Here is a 24,502-nt window from a genome sequence, read left to right as displayed (position 1 = left end):
GAAGCATTTAGTTTTCTGAGGACTGTGTAAGCAGTTCAAAATTGGTGTGGTGCCTGAGATCTAGTATATACTAGACTATAAGTCTTCACATAGGGGGTGCTGCTTTTCCATGAGGGCTTTATCTGGGGTACACCAGGATAAATTAAGGTAAATTTCCCCAGCATTTTCATTTGCATTTTCATTTTCATGCCATTACTGCAGAGGATCAGCTCTGAAAAGTAAGTTTTGTTCATAAGTATCTCCACAAAAAGTATGCAGACCATAATTGTCCAAAACTTGCATTCAGATCCATAAGCTGATTTTCACTGTGAAATTTGATACACAAAAATCAGCATGACTTGGGAAGTGGAGAATGAAGATTTGTGCTTAAAATGAAACCTTAGCAACATCAGCTTTATTCTAGAGCAGCTGCAGCTATGCATTCAGCCATGGTGTAATGCATGTGACATAGGATCTCTCAAAAGTCTTCTTTAGAGAAAAGAAACTATGATGATTCTTCTTTCAGTAAGTGCTCACAATTTTCTGCTAGTTCCAGTTAATATATCCAAGCCTTGATTTATATGTCTTAAAAATACTGAACAGTTCCCAAAGCAGGCTGTGTCCCTGGAGAGAGCTAGATGGGTTAAGGTTAAAATTCCTTGGCAATATTCAGCCCTTTTAGGGAAAGAAAAGCAGGATTGCAAAGCAGAGTGAGAAGAGATGAGCAGCAACAGACAGACTGGCTGACTCCTTTGGCTTCCAAATGCTAGAAGTGCATTTTCCCTGGTAATTGCTGTATATCTGAGTATTTTGTCTAACATGGAGGTAAGAAAATTGCTTACTTAATTTGTACTGGTGAAGTGAATATGGAAAGTGCAATGAAATATTAATTTATATGTAGAAATAGTTAGCTGAAAAATGTAATTGGATAGCATTGCATGAAAAAAGAAAATTTAAAAACAATCTTGCACAAGCAAACAAGCTGACTGGTGTATAGACTGCAGAAAGCATGAACAACTGCATGACTTAAAAAAGGGAGGCAAAACTAGAAAAGCAAAGTAAATTTGCTTTTATGTGTTTTTTTTCCCAGGTGCTGAGGATTTTTCTGTTGCTGGAAGTTTCAGGCTTCCTTCCCATTTTTTCCAGGTGAATATTTATTCAGCAAAATACATGCTGAACGTGGAGCATGTGTAATTGTGGTGCATGCTGTGAGGCAGGGTTTCAAGGGGTCATCGGGTACATTTCCTGGGAGGAATACACACCTTTTGGTGTCAGCTCTGGCACTGCCACCAGTGGCAACAACAGTGAGGCATTATGGTGTCCTTTAACTTCTATCCACAGGAGTCAGCCATCCTTGGGGAAGAGAGTGCACAGTGGTGCTGTGAGGCACAGCCACCCTTATCTGTAAAACACAGCACAAACTGGGCACAGCTTACCCCAAGGCAGCCCCAGTCCCAGGGACAAATTGCACCTCCAATGCCTCCCACGGAAACTGGCAGTTTGTTTTGTTCCTGATCTTTAGGCTAGGTGAATGTGTCTAGTTTCTTCTTTCCAATGGCCAGAAATGCTAAGTTGGGACTGATTTCATTCTAACACATGAAAACCAAATCCAAGTGGTTTTACAGTAAACCTTATCATACCCCTTATTATTATTGAAGGTCGACTTTGCCTTTTATGAAAGTTTTGCACTCATGTTTATGAATGGAAATCCCTGATGATATTCCTCTCTCTTTTCTTTTGTTTTGTTGTTTTCTTTTTTGGGGGGGGTTGTTGTTTTTTGTTTGTTTGTGGTGCTGTGTTTTTTGTTTGTTTGTTTGTTTGTTTGTTTGTTTTTAAATGCAAAAATGAATACTGGAGCAGTCCTTCACCAATCCATTGCCGCTGGAGTTCTTTTGGTCCTTGGTCTGAGTGCAATGGCTGTACTAAAAACCAGGTATAGATGGATATATCATTTTTTGTATTCATAACCTCATCAGCATATGCTTTGTTCCCCAGCAATTAAGAAGCCACTATAACATTAAACCCCCAAAGCAGATGCTCAGAGAAAAGCCCTAGCAGAACAACAAAATTGAAGAGCAAAGAACTAAGAAGATAAATCCTCCAGTCTGTCCCAATATGTTTCCGTTCACACTCATGATGTTTATGCATTATGTTGTAAAATAACTTGTGCTCCTTTTATTTTGGTGATAAAAGCTCAGCTGAACTGTCCAATAAGCTCAGATATTTCTCCACTGGTGTTAGTTTGTACCAATTCCTTTGATTTTTCATTGTGGCCTTGTAACATCATGACACAAGGGAAGAAAACTTGGCTGCAAAGTGTTACCTTCAATGAAAATAAGTTGATGGCTTTTATGCTGCAACCCTATAGATATGCAAGACATTTGCTTTTGATTTTCCTTCTCATTTTCTTTGATTGCATCAATTAAGGAGGGATTAGTCAAAATTAAAGATGTGCCATGAGACAGTACTTACTTTTTTAAGAAACAAAAACCAGACCACTGTATATAAGATTTTATTGTCTTCCTTAATGACGTTGTTTACTTTGAAAAGTGCTAACAAATTCATATCAGGCGTGGTTGGTCCTATTAAAAATGCAAAGAAACCCACTTAAATTTCTTAGCAGATTTATTTTGACTTCAGTTACATATCAGATTTTTAAACAAATTAAGCCAAGATCATGGACCAGTCTAAAAACATTATCTACTAATTTGAGAGTTTCCTGCCATATGGTGGTAATACCAGGTGTGGCTGTTCTCAGAAGAAATTGTGAGTGTCTACAGTAGTAGCACTGTCTTCACAGTAACAAACTATTCTGGCTTTGTGTTTGGGTTTTCTAAGATCTCCTTTGATTTGCATTCAGATTAGGAGACGGACAGTGGCAGTTTATGGCCAGTATGGAGGAAACCCCTGCTCTGGGGATACTTTTCAAACAAGACCATGCACCCCCACAAGGGGATGCCCAACAGAAGATGGCTGTGGTGATCGGTTCAGGTGTTTCTCAGGTACCATCCAAGACCATTTTCAATATCTTCTACTCATGAAGTTAAGAAAATAAACTTCAGTAAATAGGCAATGTATTTGCAGTGTTCTTCATCTACAGATGGATTTGACTTAGATGAATGTTTCCTTTGTTTTCAGCCTCAACTATGCATGCTTTTAATTTAATCTGGAGTATTGCAGAGCATTGAAGATAATATGCTGTAGCTCTCTAACTCATTCTGCCTTACTTTTTTGCCTCAGAGAACAGTTTTTTTCATTATAATAAGGTAGTTAAGCAATGCAACCTTTTGTTGATGTCTTGGAGCTGTTCTAGGTTATTTCCAAATGACCTGGATCATGGAAACTAATGCTCCATAAAATGTATCCAAGCAGCTCCGATTACCTTCACAGAGGGAGCACATTATCTCGTAGGTAGTTATTTATCACAGAAGATCATGATAAACATGTTTTTGTGCTACTAGGGAGACAATCACAGTTAATTACTAGTGATTGGGTCAAAGGCTGAAAGCTTAGGAGGCAGATCTAGAAGTCAATTGTTTCACTGATATATCATAAGCCTTGACTGGTTATGACTCTCTTGAGTGTGTTACGCACTATTTCTATATGTCTGTATTTAATGTTTCACAAGCCCTTGTGGGCACAGGCTGTTCATCATGGGAGTGAATGAGCTAATTAATGTAATAGATAAATAGGACTTCTGCTTTGGTTTTAGGTGCTCTTTTTTTAAACTAACAATCACTTCTTTCCTCATGAATGTTTATCCTAATTTAGGTCAGTGCATTAGCAGATCCCTAGTGTGCAATGGTGATCAGGACTGTGAGGAGGATGGTGCAGATGAAGATCGATGTGAAGAGAGGAAAACTGTATGTGATATTGACAAAACACCTCTGAATTCAGAACTTACAGGAGCAGGGTAATGTTTTGTGCCAGGCTCAGTAGTTCTGGTACCAAATGCACTTAATTTTTGATGTATTTGCAAGCTCTGGGTGTACAGATAAGGCTTCCTGGGCTTATGGAAAAACATCCCATATGCAGAAGTGTTCAGTACAACTGCTTCCACCATGCCAAAGGTTCAGTGCAGAATGTACAGGTCCTTTGATCTGAAGCAGAGAATAAAGCTTTCAGTGTTTTGTTCTGGCTATTGAAAGACACCTACTAAGATATAAAATCAAATTTCTATGAGTAACACATGATATTCAGCATAGAAAAAATGAACCAGCAATGTTCATTGTTTTTGTTCATTGCTGAGCACACTAAATTCAAATGGATTTCTGTTTATACCTCCAAACTGCAACCTAGCAAAATAATTGTTTTAAGTTTCTTTGGTGCTAATTTATCATTTGTTATGCACTACATTTCAGATATAATTAACACTGACCCCCTATTTTGGAATGGATGCCCCATTTTTAGTGTGTTGCAGTAATTGTTCAACAATATAACTTAATATCAGTTCAAATAGATATAAATGTCTTGATCTATAGAGAAGACATGTAATTTTTGTTGACAAATCAAGACCAATATTTCACTTTCCAATATTGTATCATGCTATGCATACTGCAGTTCTGCATATATAAAGGTCTGTCAAGTGATAACCCCTTGGTTAAATCAACCTGTGATCATGATTTGCAGATACACTACTTAGTTCTAATGGCTCTGTAATTTTTGTCTCTGTCTTAATGACATAATTTTCTCCTTGTAGCTTTGATATTATTACTGGTGAGACTAAGGGAAGAGTCATTCATACGAAAAGTTTTGGAGGGCAATGCAGGAAGGTCTTTAGCGGCGATAGGAGAGAATACTACAGGCTGAGTGAAAGTGTTCTTGCTTATAATTTTCAGGTATGTTTCCATTAAGCATAGCTTTGTATTTACAGTCAGGATTAAAAGTGAGAGAATGATGCAAAGCTTGCAGGAGACCTGGGCAGGTCCACTTCCCTAAACACTGCTCACTGACACCTGTACCCTCTCTGCTGTTGCTTATTATTTTGAAATATCAATTGGTGCATATTTTGTTAAAATAAAATAAAAAAAAATATTAATTTCTTAGATCTGATTTCTGAATATCTCCCAGTTAGACTGAATGTAAAGCTAATCGCCTTAGCATAAGCAGTGACCTGAATCACATTAAGAAATGTTTTGAGGGGTGAAGTTCAGGGCTTTGGCAAGCTTTGTGTAGATCTTCCAGAAATGTTTTATTTGAAGTCAATCTCTCAGTGATTTGGTCTCACATTTATCAAAAGCATACCAAAAAGTCCATAATGCACTTCACTGCGTAGTGTAAATACTTTATCTACAAATATGTATGAATGCATTCACATACTTTTCCAGGAGTGTACGGTACTTTTTATCAAATCTAAAATTAATTCAGCCTGAAAAACACAGCTTATTTTGCATCACAAAGACCTTGTTCTACTCTATAAGTTATCATTGTTATATCCTGCATCAAGCTCTTCATACAGACATCTATCTTTCACCTTCTAGGTTAAAGTTCAGAATGATTTCAGTTACGAGTTTTTCAACAGCACCTGGTCTTATATGAAAGTTGTAGAGCGGTATGAAAATTCAAACAAATACAAACGCACAGAGAATAAAAATCTGCAAAAGGTATGTATAACTTGTCACTGTAGTTTAGTATTTTGTATAAATATTTTCATTATTTTATTAATGTGTTTTTGTAGTGAGATGAAAATGCTTGTTTTACTAATAGTTTTTTGGCACAAAGTACATGACAGTAAATATCCCATAAAACCTATAAAAAGACATCACTGTCTTATCAATCCAGAGGAGTTGGCTGCTGTTTCTATTTCTTCCATCTTACCTATTTAGTAGTACTTTATTTATTTGCTATCTGGTTTTCTCCCTGTTTAAGGGAGAAGTCATTGGCTTCTTCTCATAATTGTTTCATCTTTTTGTTTTCTTCAAATGGTTTATTGCTTTTTTTTTTTTTTTTCTGCTACCTCTTGGTCACTACAGTGGAGCAAAAAGATTGAAATACTTCTGTGTTTAAAATTAACTTATTTTATAATTCATTTTCCATTAGTAGTACTCCATTAAGAGAGAAATCTGGTGTCATTATGAGCCAGAAGGTCAGAGTGCTTATGCATTTAACTTATTTTAAAAGGAGCATTAGATAAATAATTTGAGAGTAATTTTCAATTATGAAGTACAACCTCTATCTTACAGAAAATAAAATCAAGTAACAAATGTATGCATTTTATGGTCCCCAAGCAGACACTAACAATGACATATTTTGAGACTCAGCATAACCAAGTTCAAAAGCAACTTTGAGAGTATGATGTATTGTATAGGCAGATGAGATTATATAATTAATCAGCATCATCAAAATGGCTAAAGCCCCTGACAACAAAAGCCTTATCTAGAAAAAATAGGATGTAAAGAATAACTGTACTGCCTGGGATTTGCTTTCAGACAAAGCTTGTTAACTTTCTTCTGCCAGACTTCTGATTCTGGAAGTCACCATCTTTGAAGAATGAAATCTCACTTGTCCTTATTCTAGTTTTCAAGTACACAGGAGGAAAAGAAAGATGTTGCAGCAATTATAAGTAAAGATCCAACCATGTTTCATGACTTTGGGGTGTTCTTTTTGCATTTGCTGTGTTGCTTAGACATAGTTAACAGCTCTGTAAAGCTGTTGGCTAGTGGCTGATAGAATGTGTGTGCCGTCTGGCTATTAGGAGCCACTCTGACAGTCACATGGAGCCTGACTGATGGCTTTTCCTTCCCCCAGAGTAAGCAGCTGATGGTTATTGAAAACAGTGTGGAAGTTGCTCAGTTTATTAACAACCGCCCAGATTTTCTCACTCTTGCGGAGCCTTTCTGGAAGGAGCTGTTCAACCTTCCAGTCGTCTACGAGTACAGCGTCTACCGAAGACTTATTGAACATTTTGGGACACACTTCTTACACTCTGGGTCTCTAGGAGGAAATTACAAAGTTATTTTTTATATTGATACTGACAAAATGAAAGCAGAAGGTAAAGTACAAGAGTGTTTGTTGCAGAAAGCAAAGTCAGTAATCGAGAATAAAAATTTATATGTATGTTTTTCCAGCTAAAATCAAGTAACAAACTTCTACGAGTTACCACATTTTCTTCATGGTCAGAAGAAATAAGACTTAAAAATGTACTCAAACCACAGGATTTAGTTCTAGGTCTATGTTTGTGGCCTGCAGTGCTCTGGGTATATAAAAAGAAAGTTATAGTGAATTTAGGACCTCCTCAGGCTAAACTTGAATATAAATCTCAATGTTAAAGTTTAAAGGTTACACGGAGATGAAGGTTGGGTAAAATTGTGTAAAGCAGGGAGAATTACAGAGCAAACACCAGAGTGGTGTCTGTAATGGTAATCTGTAAATGCGGTAGAATTACAGACTGCTGAGAAAATAAATTATATTTTAAACTGTTCCCAGATACACCTCATGCCTCTGAGCACTCATCAATAAGTTTTAGCAATGTATGGATCTCCCCACAACACAGAAATGCTAGTTAGTTACCTTCTAGTTTAAGTGTACTTCGTGACCTCTTTAGCCAGTGGGAAACTCAGAAATGAATCTGACACACTTTCTGTGTACAATATTGTTAATGGATGGATTATCTACAGGTGTCAGCATAACAGACTTGCACAAGTGCACCTCATCAGGCTGGAATGCACTCATTGTGAAAAAGAAGAAGACGGAATGCACCAAACTGGATGAACTGCTAAGGTCTTCTTCAGGTAAACACTCATTGGTGACTCACACAGTTGTCATGTATCCATCTCTCATCTCATCTTAAATAGCTGTCAAAATGAGGAGCGGGTGTTGATAATTTGATGAGTTCTATCCCAACATGCTGAACCCAGACATCAAGTGTCTGGTTTAAAAGGCTCTCTGGCACTTGTCAGCTATTGCTAATGCTTTCCCAGTAAACAGCACTTTTCTGGACACCCTAAGATAGAGCTGCCATGACACCTGGAAAAACAGATACCTCCTATATATGATCAGTGTGGGAGCTCTTGTCCAGGCACAGATGGTTGAACTTCACCACTGAGTCCTTTCATTACTTGCTAGCAGAGTTTTTGTGTGTGTTGTTTCAATTTCCATTTGTAAACATAGTAATGCCTACATCTTTTGTATCTCCTATCCTAACTTTACAGGAAGCAGTGGCAATAAAATTAAAGGAGACCCGTACATAGAAGGAGGAAGCCCAGGTGCTGTTGCTGGCCTTAGTTATCTAGACCTAGATAATCCTGCTGGGAACAGTCAGATGTACACTGTGTGGGCTGCATCAGTGACAGACTATCCCAGAGTAATTAAGAAAAAGGTAAGGCTATTTTCCTGAAGCACAGGTGAGCAGATGGCATCACCTCAAGGGGAGAAATTATTAAGCTACAGCTGGTGATTAATCATGCCATGATCTACACTCACTTTGTTTTCAGATCACTTAATAAAAAAGGAAAGTTCTCAGGAAGAAATGCTGAAGCTAATATGATCAGGTGCATCACAAATCTAAGTCCTTCAACAGGTCAATACCAGCCTTCAGTGACTTTAGTGGAGTTCTGGTTATGAATAAAGGGTCATGTAAACATTGGAGAAAGACCAGATTTGAGATAGCCCCTTTCCCAAAATGCATATGGGCACATCTGTGTGGTTTCCACTTCACTTGCCAACTTCTGCATGTCCTTTTTATGTCTCCTCCTTCACTTTGCATCCAGAGGTTTAGCATAACTGGAGATTCTCCAAGTCAGACACTTCAGAGCTGGGCATGGCCCTGGTCACTGCTACCTTGTCTATGTCCCTTTTGGGGTCTGCCCACATACTCAAGAATGGTATAAACTCCAAATTTCCAGCTAAATGTAAAGACATATAATATCATAAATTAATCAATTTAAAGGCAAAATATTTTCCATTTTTATTACCTTTGATCACTGTTCAATGAAATGCCATAGTGGGCTCTTTAAATGTTCTTATTTTTTGATGCTGGTAACATCTGGGTAGTTACTGTACATTGGTGGTCTGTGTTGTACTTTTATCTCACCTGTATTCTCATAGTTCAAATATGTTTAAACTTTCTGATATACCAGTAGTTTTAAAGGATGCTTTTAAGCAGAACTGACTTTTCATAAAAAGGCTAATAGTAAAAAAATAGTAACATAAGATTTTAGCTAATTAGCAAATTAGAGCATCTAATGTGCTAACTTCCATGTGCAGAAACATATGTCACAAATTATTTTGTGTGATGAAATGTGGTTATAAACTCTAATATCCCAGTCATAATTATTTAATATGCATGTTTTCCTACTGTGCGTAGCTAACACCATTATATGAGCTGGTAAAGGAAGTGCCCTGCTCCTCAGTCAAAAAGCATTACCTTAAACAAGCTATTGAAGAATATATGGCTGAAAATGATCCCTGCAAATGTCAGCCTTGCCAGAATGGTGGTGAGGCAGCCGTGGAAGGAACACAGTGTGTGTGTTACTGCAAACCTTACACCTTTGGAGCAGCTTGTGAGCTGGGAACTCTCGTGCAAGATCAGCCAGGTCAGCACTCTGTAAGCATGTGAGAGTTTAGAAGTGGCAATGTGTTCTCCTGCTTCCAATCTGTCTGTCACACTGCACACTCATGCAGTGGCTGCTGGGGTGGGATATCTGCAAACAAACAGCATGGGGAGGGTCATGCCAAGCCTGAGTCTTTGTTTAGCATGTCTAAATGGTCCTTAGCAAAGGGCTGGTTTTATTATTGGTGTTAAATACAGTGGACAATACTAACTTGCTCAATACAATCATCTGTAAGTAAGTGCATACCCTAAATTAATTATCAATGACTTATAAATTTTTACTTTTTAATTTTATAATTAGTAATAGCTGATAGCTGGTTTTATGTTCTCTCAGACACTGATAATATATAGCTTCTGTGGAATTATACCTATGTCAAAGCTAGGGAAAGATGGAAGATTAACTTATTGCATGTAATTTTGTGTAAGGGCAGAGTTGGGGCCATCTCTAGCTTTGAACAGCCTGTGCCTTTAAACCTCTCGGAGGGAGCGATTTAAAGAGAGAGTTTTAAAGAGAGTAGTTTCACATTAAACCAAGTATTCCAATTGTTGCACAGGTGTTGTTGATGGACAATGGAGCTGCTGGTCTTCCTGGAGTCCTTGTTCAGGGGGAAGGAAATCAAGGAGTCGAACCTGTAGCAACCCCTCTCCGCGAGGTGGTGGGAAGGCCTGCGTGGGAGAGCAGCATGAAAGCAAAGCATGTGAAGATGAAGAGCTGCAGCATCTTCGGTAAGGAATAGAAAACACTTGGAGACAACAGCTGAAAGGTTTGAAAATTTGTTTCAGAGGGGTGCATAAACTATTGAATTCAAGGAGATCACTTACTGAGCTTTAATATTTAAGTTGAAAGAAAATGAAATTCAGAAGCTGTGAATGTCACAGAAGACAAGGCTAGGAAATGGGGTAAAAGCCAGCAAACTTGACAGCATTCTATTTACCACTCTCTTGGATAGCCTGCAAGTCCCCAATTTCAATATAATCATGATGTAAATGTACACATAAGTGTTTTGAAAATGGGCTTACCTGAGGAGTGTAGCATTTTGAAAGGAAAAAAGACTAAATTCAAACTAAACTGTACTTTTTTTGCTTTATAGATTGATTGAACCACACTGTTTTGATTTATCCATACATCCTACAGAATTTTGTTCACCTCCTCCTCTCTTAGAAAATGGATTTGTTCAAGTAAGTTATTTCTATTGCTGTTATCTGTTCTATCCCTAACTGCAATGTCTTTTCTACAGTTAATATAGATGTTCACTTTCAAATTTGTATTTCTCTTGGCAAGCTTAGTATCCATCCTAGTGAACAGCCACTCTTGCAGCATTTTTCACTGTCTGAAGTTTACATAATGGTATCCAAAACTTCAAATTAAAAATTATATAAAACCAAAAAAGCCCCACGCTCAAAACCAGAAAAATATCTTTGCTTCTCTGGACCATGGTACCTACAGAGAAAAGTCATCTACTTGTCCTTTATTCCATATACATATTAAAAATTTACTGAGCCATGTGAATTACATATAACATCACAACAATATAGAGAAATAATGCTCCGTCGTCCATTAAGCCCATAGTGAAATTATAAACATATTTTAGGAATCTTCACTCTGTAACTCACTATTCTGCTTTCTCTGGTGAAATGAAGGCCTGGCAATGTGCTTGGCTCACCAAAGCTTAGGCCTGTTTGACAAGGGGGACTAATTCCTCCCTTGGAGAAATCGATTATGCCTTCCTCATGATTTGATGCTGTTGTAAGTCTCTTTGCTCAATAAAAAGATGAAAGGATTAGTTCACAATTCCTTAGTTGTCTCTGCACAACTGCAACTGGCAGAAACATCCAAAATTTTGCCCCCCCTCTATTGCTAGTGAGTTGGGTTTTTTTTGTAATCAATAGTTGTCTTCTGTATTGGTATTTTTGGTTCACAACTGAAGGTAAAATCCCTGCAATTCATGGAGTAGTCTCAATTTTTCATAAGATCTCTCTGTAGAAGACAGTGAAATAGACAGTGAAATATAAAATGAGGAAAAATCTCTGTCTTCAAGTCCACCATGTTAACCTTTAAAAAGCTGATAACACACCATCCTAAAAATTGGCAAAGCCAGATACTTTCCACTAATCTCACCCCAGCCCAAGGCTGTTCAAGATCTTATCCTGCTAATGTTTTATAACAGCCATATTTGCAGTTTGTTTATGCACCATCAGGAGAGCACTGTTCCATACCCCTTTTGATCAAATTTAGTGGCTTCATAACCAGGATTGCCACTAGTATTCCAGACTCCCTCATCACTGCAGTGTAGAGTAGCAACAATACTTCTCACTGTCCTCAACTACTGCATTCCAGAAACAAAGAGAGCTCAGTGCTGCTGGTGGTTCTTATATTTTATATCCAAAATTTCACCTTTTCCTTTTCTTTCAGAATGCTGAAAACTCATACCCTGTTGGGAAAAACATTGTTTATGCATGCAAACATGGATATTCTCTAGTTGGTGATCCTGTTGCTAAGTGTCGCAGTAATTTACAGTGGCAAGTTGGAGAGAGATATTGCCAGGGTATGTCTAACTGATTCTTGTTTTGAACTACAGCTCAATTTCTGAATTCCAATGGAACATCTCAGAACATCTGCTTTCTAGCTACAATGGGGGAAAAAGACACACCTGTATTTCCCAGTTCACTAGACATAATCAGTTCTAAATTGACTTCTGCTGTGAATCCAGATATTGCAATGCTGAATTAAAAAAATACTCATAAAGTCTAGTTTTAAGAAAGGCTGGAACTGAGGGAGACTAAACTCCAGCCCAGGAATTACCTCTTGTGGAAACAAGCATTGCTGCATACTTTAATCCTAGGGCTATATGCAAGAACCATGCGGATTTTCAGCACTACAGTTCGACATCTTCCTTTTCTCCCTTCAAGCAGGACTGACTGTCCACAAGTGCTAGCCCATACTGTTGAAAGTCCATCTCTGTCTATACCAGGACATGGTCTCCCAGGGTCTCTTATGTGTGATATCCCTCTACTAGGAAGCTGTTGCCTAGTAGGAACTGTCAACAGAAGTATGGGTCCTAAGGACAGAGAAGCTCTCACAGCTAGGGCTACACCTGCAGGCAGCAGGAGAATAGACAGTCTCTGTGTCCTTAGTTTTGCATGTTTTTCTGCTGTGATGAGTTAATATCCTGACCTTTCTACAGAAAAGTCAGCTAACCTCAGCATTCAATTTTTTAAGCAAATAAAGAAAATAAAATACATGACTGCTTTATGCAATCCACTGATTTACTGTGGCTGTCTGAAATACTTCAATCCACAGAAACTGCTTGTCGCCTGCCTGACCTGGAGGGGGGTTTGCAAGGAGAGCCATGGAAACCTGTGTATGAGATTGGTGAGAGAATAACTCTGTCTTGTCCACATGGCATGCACTTGGAAGGGGCACACTCCATTTTGTGTGAGCCCAGCCTCAAGTGGTCTCCTGATGTGAAGACTATCCAATGCAAAAGACCAGGTAAGTCACTGCAGTCCTCAAGTACAATGCAGGAGTTTCTTTCCAACTAAGCTTTATGTAATTTAGATATGTATAGAGCTATTGCTGAGACAGTGATAGAGAAGCCATATTTACATCACCAAAAAGAAGCACAGAAAACATGGGGGTGTGTTTTCTGTGGCCTGTTCAAACAAGATGCCTGAAGGCATTTCTCTGAAGTTTCATTAAGGTTTTTTGCTTCCCACTCCCCTATTGCTATCGAGTGTTGTCACTCACTATTTTAAGAGACTGCCTGGGATTTATGCTATCTTTTCTGCCACCCAAATATGTTTCGCTTTTTGCACATTGTATAATGCTACCACCATATAACTGCACCTTAGAGTTTTTCTATCTGGAAGCTGTTGTGCACCAGAGCCTCTTGTGACACAGGAAGACAGGGCTGGGTGTCTGCTTTTGCTGATCTGGCAGTCAGACAGCTGATATGAAGTAAATATCCAGAAAAAGGAAGCAATGGGAAAATACTGCTTTAAGTTCATGCTGTTTTAGCTCTAGTTTGATGTGGGCAGGCAGTGGCAGAAAGGGAAATAGGCTATAGCTTCAAGCAGCTCCAAGTAATCTTTTCCAGCCATAGAAGTCGGACAAGAATTTCTCTCAAGCACTGCTGTGATGCGGATCAGTGACACAGAAGCACCCAAGCAGCTTGTGTTTCAAGCCTGCCACATCTTCACCTGAGGCCCCAGATATTCACCTGGGGAGACCCTTGACTGGGGACAACAGCCACTGCTGCAGGAGACTAGCATATCTCTTACATTTTTTGTCCTCTCCTTAGCAGCTAATGCTGCTGACATTGCCTCAGCTGCAGAAAGAGGAAGGTAGCAGTCAGGTTTAGACATCAAAAGGCAGAAGTCCAGTGAGATTCCTGATGTAAGTCATCTGCTGTCATAAACACATCAACAGGAATTGTGTGGTTTCTGTGTAGTGATTTCTGAAGGAATAGCACAGCTGTAAATAAATGCCTTGCTGCTAAAATTCCAGAGCAGCAGTTCTGAACTGCAGTTACCAGTTACTTAGGTTTAGCGTCAGTGACTGATTGTCATTTGTTTTTTGGTTTTTTTTGCTAACATCATGTTCTCAAATTCCAGGAATAATTGAAAGCTTCAAATGCTTCCATCAGAAAGAAAGAAACAGCTTGTGCTTGGCTGTATTGGGAGCATTATATTAGTATAAAAGTTAAAAAAAGAAAGAACAAAAATTGGATTAAGAACAGTTAAAAACTCAAGAAGTATGAGATAAGAAGGGTAAAAATTATGAAGATGAGTATTCACAGACACAGTGGCATACATAAGTTTGAATAGGATTGTTTAGTCATTATGCACCCAGCTATGCAGGGGATAAAGAAAATGCAGTGATTTTTGGTGAAAATTTCCCCTCTGCAGGAAGACAAGGTTATGCTTGGTGTCTGTATCTTAATGCACTGCAACTCTTACTTTTTCTTTTCCTTTTTTTCTTTTTCTCTGGTAATTTATCTATTTTGCTTAGCAAGTCTTAGTCTGTAAGTGATTAATCTGTTTTAGGAAAGGCAATAATCTGAAATAGTAAATTTTCATGTAAGCAGACACCCAATCTGAAAAAAATCAGGGTAAAACCTTCTTAGAAATCGTGTACATATAGATTTAGCAAAGTCTTGCTGTTAACATGCTATAGAAACCTACGAAGAAATGTTTAGCAAAATTTGGAGTATAACTCTCTACTTAAGGAAAGGTACATTTGCAATCATGAAAATTCCCCAATAATTACTGTTATTTTTATTTTAAAAGTTGGTACAAACTGAGGACTGATGATGGAACTTGTAGTTTTCATCACCATCAGAGTATAAAGATATTTGGGTTCACATAGGGGCTTGGATCCTTAGCTTTTTTAATGGCAATAGGGAAGTCAGTAATTCTAAAACCTAATGACAAAACTGCTCCCAGCTATGATTCAGCAGTGCTAAATTTAGCAGAAACAAGTAACTGCTGTAGAAATGAGATGAATGTTTAAGATTTAACGTAGTACCTGTCTCTTTCCATCTGGCTGGTGACCCATGGATAAATTACTGAACAGTAATTTTGCAAAGTGTATTGTATCTTTTTAACACTGTTGATTACCTTCCCTGTAGTAGATACTTTTAATGACCATAAAGGATGTGACTTTATGTCATGATTATAAAATTCAGTGCCTTTTAAACTCAACTGGTAATTTCAGAGTAGACCTCTAACAGCCCTTGTTTTTCTGACCCTTAATATCTGTGTGTTCTTCTACTTCAGTGCCCAGTGTGAAAACAGAAGTGACGGAGCCTAAATGTCAGCCATGGGAGAAAGTATATCAGTCACAATGTGTGTGCAAAATGCCCTATGAGTGTGGGTAAGTTTAGGCTGATTTTGGCAATTAGATTTTCACTTTATTCAAGACCAATTATATTTCTTAAGTTTTCAGTCTATGACAGAGGAGAAAACTTTACTTACATGAGGAAGAGACATTGTACTTGGTTTGCTTTACACGTCAATCAATGTCCTCTTCATAACTTACCTGCCTTGTCAGAACTGTCAGTGGATATTAGCAGTGCTGAAATTTGGTTGGGTGACAGAAGATGAAGGCAAATTTTGCTTGATCTGCAAAGTAGACAAAAAAGGATAAAATTATATTTTCAAGATTTAGAGGATGAGGAAAAGTTAAAACGGAGGCTCTTGGGACGCAAACCATCAAAGCAATAAGCTAGTGAAATAAAGCAGATTTCTTTTCACTGCTGGGAGACTAGGGGGTTATGAAAAGCTCAGTAATCTAATTTCATTGCACATTTACACAGCAGTTTTCACAGTCATGCCACTTTTCTTGACTTCATAACTTGCAGATTAGAGTTTGCTGTTTCCTGTTTGATCTAAAGCTATATTCTGCAATAAGCAATGCAGAAGAAATAATGTAAGGAAATGAGTAAGTCTCTCAGTTCTTTGAGAGACGCAAAAGTAAGAGAACCAAAACAGAAGAGTAACAAGAAGACACCTGATACCAAAGGGCACTGATGAACGGATGTGCCAAAATGTTCAGCACTCCAATACCTGGTCTGGTTTGCATAGACTGGATGATGTCTCCTATCAAGTCACTCCTATGAAGTGGGTGTGAGCTTTAGATCTGAAATCTGGCCAGTTTTATGTGACTGAACTGAGCAGTTTGGAAACTTCAGGATAACACACCAAATATGTCTTACCCTTTTGTAGTAGGAGGATGAAACTGTGAAGGTATGTCTCAAGTGATTTCAAAGTAGAAATTTCAGTGGAGCATGCATATTTCCGATCAGGCATATAGATTAAGAGTGCTCTGCATGATTACTCCAATTTTAAGACAAGATTAGCACTCTGAACATCTCAAAATGAAAATTGGCAAGCTCAGTTCAGATGCTGATCCACTAGGTAGTTCCATAGGGTCTGAGGTCATTGACAATTGTGTAAAGGTAAGTGCCAGGTTTGTAATAACTCTGCAATCTAATGCTATTCCTGTCCTTAAACATCTAAATATTTTAAGTAATCTGGTTCTGCAATTTTTCTCTCAATACTTATATAAAAGGTTCAGCAGCTCCTTTCCTGGTTTATGTATGTCTTGAGGTCAGTTCACAGAATAGAAGGGAAATCAGAGCTAGGGAAGGCCTTGGGCAGAGTCAAGTAACCTTAGAGGTTAAATGAATTACATTTAGTTATGCACTGAAGCTTCATTTGTAATTAATCTACTACTTGCCAGTTTCTGTTTTTTATAATTATGTTTAAAATGGCAAGAATATAGATAACAGTCATTCCTGTTACCTTATACTATCATTTCACTGTCTTGAAATAATGCATCTAATGATACAAGGATAAATCATCAGCTGTCAAAGCAGAGTAATCTAACAGCATGTTACAATGCCGTAGGAGTAAAACATGTGAGCAGATCTTGGTCCGATCTTTCCTCAGAGAGCAGAATCAACTTGCTTTGTTTTGGCAGTGACTTTCAGCAGTAGCCTCTTTGAAGAGAGCTTGGAGCAAGAAGTGTTCATGTGGTAATTCAGGAAAACCTTGGTTTCAGACCTATCCTTTCACTTTCCAAGAGACTTGTTACAGAGACTGCTCATAACAGCACAAGAACCCTGAAACAGTCTGGTAATTTGTCCCCCGTAGTAGGGTGCCTTAGGCTACATCTGTCCCCATGAATAGAGAGCAAGGGAATGATCCCTAAGCACCAGAGCTGCTAAATTGCTATAGCAGTTCCTGGTAGACCTTTGACAAAGGCCAGTTCCTGTATAATTCCCATGCACAGCTTGGGAGTGACCATTCCAATCTGATTAGTTCCCTTCTTCTGGGGCAAAAATGGACAGCAGCTACTCTGTGTGAATTGTCCTTAACACATGGAGGGGGCCAGAGCATGGTGTGTTAATACAGCTGGAACCTCAGCCTCCAGTAGCTGAGAGCTATCTCCACAGTGAAACATGAGTCTTGATAATTTTTAATTACTGTCCCCTATTTTTTCCACTTCAAATTAATTTGCGAAGCATCTGTGTCTCTCCTGAAAGTCCTTGGATTGTGGTACATTAAAACTTCTCACCTCAAATGTAATTTCAGAAAGTTAAAATAATTCTTAGCATGATGAATTTTTCACTTCACCAAAAGTTTCCTACCTCTTATTGCAGATGAAAGGGAGAGAAGGTATTTATGGACTTAAAAGGTATTATTTAATTTTTCACAATAAGTGTTTTAGTAAAATGCTGTTCATATCCTTAACCTTATTTTTTCAGGTAAAAAGTATTGAATTTATCACATTCATTTTACACAAGGATTAGTCCTTACCTCTAATACTTTTTATTGCACTGTTGTGATGTTCCCAGCCCTGGGAAATATCCTTTCTCAGCAATGAGTGCAAATTATTAATTTCTCTTATGAGTGAGGATTCTCCATTCTTTTTCTTATGCATCTTAATATGATGATTTTCACTGCCTTTCTTCTGGTGACCCAGTTGTAGCAAATATATAATTCACTCTCAAGGCAGTCTGGGGCATTGAACTCTAGCAAGAGTTTGGCAATATGGTCCCTGAACTCCTGGGTTCAACCTCCTTTGGCAACTGGTTAAATCAGTTCCCTTTTCTCTTTCGGGTGTTGCTAAAATGGTACAAAGTGACAGATTAGTGCAGAGGTCTGAAGTCAATGTTTTTAGGTAAATTAATCGGCCTTTCCTGCAAGATTTTGACCTGAATACTCAGATATTGAGATTTAGCACTTAGGCAAGTAAAGAAAATGTGAACAATTTTAAATATAATAAAAAAATTAATTACAGATTAAATACAATTGCTTTCCCTGGAACATATTTTGTTCTTAAGGATAATATATAAACAGGGAGTTTTACTTATACTTCTCTCTGTAAAGATAACTTTCACATAAAAATCAGGGCTTCACTATCTTAGACACTGTGCAGCCAGATGACCAAACAGTACAATGCATAGAAATGCACCTGCTTCCTTTATTAGGTGCCTGCTGCTATATATCCCTTTGTCTGTTCTCTTGTACCTCAGAATAAGAGGCTTAACCTCATTCTTTATGTTAACAAAAGAGGATTAGGGAAAATTAATGCAACAAACTTTACTAGAGATTTAGTAACTGTCATTTTGACCCAGTGTAGCAGTTAAGGGACCTGTAGTGGTTGTGGATGCTAACCTAAGTGGTAGATACAATACAGTTAATAAAAATATTTGGCAGCAGGTAGATGCACCAAACTTTTCAGGCTCAGCTAATGAAGTCCATGCCATATTTTAAATACCTTAAAGATGCACGTTGCTACAGGTATTTTAAAATTTCTGTAAAGCCAGCTCATTTAAAAGGCTTCAAAGTCATCTTTTTAAAAACCATTCCCAAAGCTTGGAGAAGGCTCTTTTCCTTAGTGCCTTACTTATAGATCAAAACTCACTTCCTAATTCACAGGGAGTAAAAAAAGGAAAAAAGAAAAAGAAAGAAAAATTACCTTAATGCCTGGCCATTAAGTTAGCAAGGTTTGAGTTCTGGCATTCTGGCTAGACTTTCCTTTCCTTCTACAGGCACTCCCCTGTCCTTCAGTCAGCCTTGTGAAGATCATTAGGGCCATTTCTCTGTCCTCATTATGGTCATTTACCTGTGCCTCATCTGCCTCTTCTCCCACCAACTACCTGTTTATCTGAGGCTGATGTTCAGAGTTGGCTTATTAGGCACCAGAAGTTTCAGTGGAAGTGTTTGTGAGCTTAAAATGAGGAGCTGTGCTGAAAATTAGGCTTTGGGGCTGAATTTCAAAGCTCTCCATCCCCTGGGAGCCCATCTCTGCTCTCTGGTACCCTGTTACCCATTGCTGTAAAGTGCATCCAGGAGAGCAGAGGCATGCTCTGCTCCAGATAGTTGCTCTTTTGTTCATTCCACACAAAAACTGCTGATTGCATTGAGAACAAGTGGAGAAGCTAGGAGTTTGAGATTAAAACTCAGAAGTAATGGAAAGGGGTTTTTTTTCCTCCCCTCCTACACTTGGAACATGAAACACAAATAATGATAACTTCCTGGAATTGAAGTAATGGAAGGGTTTTTTTATTCCCCTCCTACACTCGGAGCATGAAATACAAATGGTGGCAACTTCCTGGAACTGTCCCCAAAGCAAACACTGCATAAGGTTGTCCACAAATTGCTTCTACCAGTTTTAAAAACTCATTTATGTGGGTGTTAAAGTTCTATTCACATTTCAAGAAATAAGCAATTATTCTTGGTAATTTTTTTCTTTAAATTTCTGTGGAGATATATGTGTATTTCCAGAAATATCATTGGCTTCTGATGGTTGATTTTAAGGTATTGTTCAGTGAAAGCCAAGCATTTTAAAGGAAAAAAAAATCTTAAAGTATATTTGAACACCTTATGTTCTAAAAGTTATTAAAGACTTATAAAATATTATATGTGCATGTTTGTATATGCACTCTATGTATAAGAAATGTTTTATGTGTGTGTTTCATGCATGTGTCATAAATTAGAGAATAATTGAGATCAGAAATATTTTCAACTAAAGTCTCTCTCTCAGCTGCTGAGGTCAATGGCAAAAAGATGATAATATCCATATCCTTCAGATGGGACAGATCTTGATTCTGCTGAAGTACAGCATCATGGAAAAGGAAGAAGTCTGAACTGTCCATATTTCATATGTTCTTTGCTGCAGTCTTAGGATATTCTCCAGTGAACAGAGAAGTTGTGACTAGACTCTGAATGTTTTCCACTCTCTCAGCTCTTTTTAAGTTACCAAGATAAAGCACAATTTAAATAGTGCAATTCCTGCTTTTGCTTTCAGTCCTTCCCTGGACACCTGTGCTACAGATCAAAGAACCAATAGAAACACACCTTTAACTGTTTGCAAGATGCATGCCTTGGAGTGCATGGGCAGAAAATACTCTCTAACTAATGCAGAAAACTGCAAAGGACCCCAGGCAGCTGAAATACCATGTGGATCATGCCGTTCATGGGAAAAATGCAATGGTAAGAGATTCTTCACAACTTCATAAAGGAAATCTTTATCTCCACTTACACATTAGCAATTGGGCAGTTGGTTTGTCCTGGTTTAGCATCTGCAGTCCCTCCCAGAAGTACCAGGCACTGCTATATTGGCTCAAACCATTAGCTAAGTGTTTGGTACCCAGTCATGGTAGGAATCTTCAGCCATGGTAAAGAGAACCCTGCAGGATATTGTAATAAAATGTGCAATCTACAAGAAAAGCTTATTCCAATTCCTTATTAAGTAAATAATCCTTTTGGTCCAGTTTCTCTTTGAAGTGAAACCTCTGCCATGCTCTTTTTCACTGTATCTACCTGTTCAGATTCCTTAAAACAGCAACTGCAGGAATCCTTACTGCCCACAGGAATAACTAATCCTCTCCTGAAAATTTCCAAGCAGTCTCCCCAGCAGGATCCTTGGCTAGGAATTAAAAGTCTTATTGTATGCTAGCTGGGAAGCCAGTTACTGTTGTTTGTTCTTCACTGTCTATCCCCAGTTTCTCATATAATAATTAAAGGTGAGGTCTCTTCCCTCAGAGGAAATAGTTTCTGGGTTTTGTAATCTGTCTGCAGTGGAAGTTTTCAAATTCCCTGATTTATTTTCCCTGAGTGTCCTATGCTACATTGCATTTAATGAAGACTAACCAGGAATGGGAAGATGAAGCAATAAATTAGGGTTTTAGAAGTGCCAAGCTACAGGCATGGTTATTGTCATAATTTGAAAATAGAAAGGGTTACTAGATAGGAGTTCATCTGTTTTGTCTAGCAGGGTAAATAATAACAATAACAAAGTCAAAACTGGCTGGATCTTCAGCAAAGACAAACATGGGCAAAAAAAAAATGCATATGACATCAAGAAAAAGACACAGTTATGAAAAATAAATATCAGGTGGAATCTTCTTACCTAAATATCTATCACTGATACAGCTACATACATTTATTTATAGGACTAGATCTTTTGATCTTCATGAACCTGTCTCTATGAAAATACAGATACAAGTTGTAAGGGTTTGCATAATTGGTTTGTTAGTGTCCAAAAACAGATCTCTCATCTTGCAAGTTGTCTGAGCTCCAGAGTAGCAGATACATGGTCCAGTTCAAGAAGTAACATCAGAGAAGGCTTTGAGTACAGCATCTGAGACACCTTGAACAAGTTTTTTCCCCCAAGCATGATCAACCTCTCCAAGCAGAAGCCCCAGCAGTGCACAATTTGTTTCCACTTTGAGTTCTTTCACTGAGCCTGAATATTGGGTAATGTTACTGAAAGAATTAGGGAATTAGGTTAAGGAAAGAATGGCAGAATAGCAGAAAGTTTTGGGTTGGAAGGGACCTGTAACGGTCCTCTAGTCTAATCCCCCTCAATCACCCAGGATGTCTTCAACAAGACTAGGTTGCTCAGAGTCCTGTGAAACCTGATATTGAATGTTTCCAGGGATGGGGCATTAACCATCTCTCTGGCCAGCTTGATCCTGTGTTTCACCACCTTCATCCTAAAAAACTTCTTCTTCATATCTAGTCCAAATATGTTCTCCTTTAGATTAAAAGCATTTTTCCTTGTCCTAGCATTGCAATCCCTATTAAAATGTCTGTCCTTATCCATCTGATAAGCCCCCTTGAGGTAGTGGAAGGTGCTATAAGGTCCCCCTAAAACCCTTTCTTCTCCAGGCTGAACAATGCCCACTCTCTCAGCAGTCTGTGTAGGAGAGCTGCTCCTGCCCTCTGGTAATTTTTGTGGTTTCCTCTGATCCAGTTCCAACAAGTCCATGTCTTTCTTGTGAAATCTGAGCACCCTCCAGAAAATTGCTTTCAGTCTTACAGATTTCCTAGAAACATTTTAGTCTGGCGTGATTCTTTTGGTGATTTCGGTGCTATCCTGACTGTTTTTCCTCTGTGCCTTTGCTCAGTGCCATCCAACACCTGTGTTTGTGACGAAGATGGGCTGTGTGAGGAGGGAGGTGCCCAGGTCTGTGCTGAAGTGAGCGGCTCTGCTGCCCGTCGGACCATGACCGAGTGCGAGGTTGGGCAGCTCAGATGCCGGGGGGAGACTGTCACCCTTGTCAGCATAAGGCCCTGTGACATGCAGAGGAAATAAGATATGCTACGCTTTATTCTGCTTATTGCTGTAGTATATGTCAAAATGTGTCAGCTCTTGGTCAGGACATGCTTTGGACCTTGTTCTGCCAAATGTAAGCTCTGCTGTGAAATCCCTCACAGCTGATGAGACTGTGCATCTGGTCAGCTCTGAATGAAGGCCTGAGGCTCTTTGTTAGACAGAGATGCACTTGCCACAACTGCTCACAACAGAGCTCTTGCTTAGGCACCAGCCTTACCAGTGGCAGATTTACTTCATATTTCCATCAGAATTAAAAATTATTGCTGAAGAGCAATTGCTAAAGTAGCTATTATAGTGATGGATTACCATGTCTGACATTATTGTTTTTCTTAAAGCCATGCAAACATATGCTTGCACTGAGTAGATTTAGATTGGCAAAACATAGAGACTAAGCTTTACAAAGTAAGAAGTATGATTCTTCTCTTTTATTAAAGCAGCTTCTTTCTACCATATGCTATCCAGTTGAGCAAACCCTCTTCACAGAACTGAATGTGTTGTTGAGCCTGATGCACTTAAATGTCAAAACAGCGTGCATTAATAGTAAAATCATATTAAAATAATGATAATGCATCTATGCTTGCAGCTTCTAATGCACAGAACAACTTCATGAGAAATCACCATTTTACAGTCATTATTTTTATTATAATGAGCTACACTACTAAGCACAGGTAACTCATTTATATTTGTCACATGCATTTATATTTGTGCCAAGACTGGTTTCCTTACAGACAGCTGCACAAAGAGGCCTTCTGCCTTATCAAATCTTTCTCAAAGGCAATTATTAGGGAAAGCAAATCTTGACAGCAATGAAGACATTCTGCGTGCAGTCCCCTTGGAGATACCACTGGATAACCTTCAAAGACTATTCCTGAATAAAAGAAGTCTCCTATACTCTTTCCTTACAGAGCTAAGCATTCTCTCTGGCAGAGCTGGACCACGACATCTTTGCTTACATAAGTCTATTAATGTACCCATGCTTGCAATCCCATCCCTTCTGACTATTCTTGGATGCAAACAAGAACAAAGGGCTGAATGTTCAACCAAGTGCAGTATTATCAGCATGTATGATATGGATATATGCTTTTAAAGCAACAGATTTTGTTTCTTACTATCATTAATATAGTAAGATGAAATATCTCTCTTGTTTATCATGTTTCTACCAGTATTTTCCTTGCATAAACCTTACCCTCAGCTGGATAAAGCTTTGCTGTGATGCTGGCAATAAAGAGTAAGCCAGAGCAGGTATGGTTTTCCTTGGAGTCTCTCTCTTGTGGGGCTAGCCATGCTGGAGGGGAAGGTTGCCACACAGTAACTGAAAGTACCTCCTGAACTATATAACCTTTATGCTGTCTGGAAGTAATATCAGATTGTGGGTTTTGGTTATTTTTTTTTCTTGAGCAAATAATAAATTTTTGTGAGCAGCATACAGATTAAAATAGGTAGAATAAAATCCAAATAAATTTAGTCAGCTATTTTGTCTTTATTATTTGCTCTGGAGTAGTAAGTAATAGTTTATAGAGCACCCAGATGTTTTCTTACTTCATTACTTTCCCAGTCTCTTGTCCACAATTTCTAACCTTTTTCTGTGGCATTTGGCACAACACGTTATTGAACCATGGGTCCACTGGATAGCAATAGCTTCTATATCTGCTCAAGGCAAGAAGAAAATCACCCGGAAATTTCCTGATAAATAGCACAGAAATAGTAGTGACTTGGTGATTCATGTCTTCAAACATAGGGAAGTGTAGAAATCCAGCACAGGGCCTCAAGAAAGGTTGAGAAATCCTGTTTCAAAAAACAATAAAGTTGCCAGATAATAATCTCAATACATCAGCAGGAAC

The 24,502-nt window shown here is 38.4% G+C and overlaps 1 protein-coding gene across 1 annotated transcript; it reads left to right on the top strand.

Annotated features, from left to right (window-relative positions):
• Positions 1–646: 646 nt before the first annotated feature.
• Positions 647–24,125, top strand: C7 (complement C7). The gene is made up of 18 exons (XM_079330783.1): positions 647–804; positions 1,070–1,125; positions 1,840–1,912; positions 2,840–2,981; positions 3,751–3,892; positions 4,679–4,817; positions 5,460–5,582; positions 6,727–6,970; positions 7,596–7,709; positions 8,130–8,296; positions 9,284–9,512; positions 10,084–10,255; positions 10,621–10,708; positions 11,943–12,075; positions 12,831–13,022; positions 15,308–15,404; positions 20,349–20,533; positions 22,453–24,125. Exons 1-18 carry the CDS (start codon positions 799–801, stop codon positions 22,638–22,640), a joined length of 2,490 nt encoding a protein of 829 aa, XP_079186909.1. The 5' UTR covers positions 647–798; the 3' UTR covers positions 22,641–24,125.
• The last annotated feature ends 377 nt before the right edge of the window (positions 24,126–24,502 follow it).

The sequence above is a fragment of the Erithacus rubecula genome (genome assembly GCF_903797595.1).
Source record: "Erithacus rubecula genome assembly, chromosome: Z".
Lineage (NCBI taxonomy): Eukaryota > Metazoa > Chordata > Aves > Passeriformes > Muscicapidae > Erithacus > Erithacus rubecula.
The sequence above is the reverse complement of the archived record's forward strand: the minus strand, read 5'-3'. Positions and strand labels throughout refer to the sequence as shown.

What these genes read in the sequence shown, in the direction of transcription:
- C7 (XM_079330783.1), top strand. An exon ending in TCAGAACTTACAGGAGCAGG is followed by an intron (nt 3,893 to 4,678) that starts GTAATGTTTTGT and finishes TTCTCCTTGTAG; the next exon opens with CTTTGATATTATTACTGGTG. An exon ending in ACTGCTAAGGTCTTCTTCAG is followed by an intron (nt 7,710 to 8,129) that starts GTAAACACTCAT and finishes CTAACTTTACAG; the next exon opens with GAAGCAGTGGCAATAAAATT.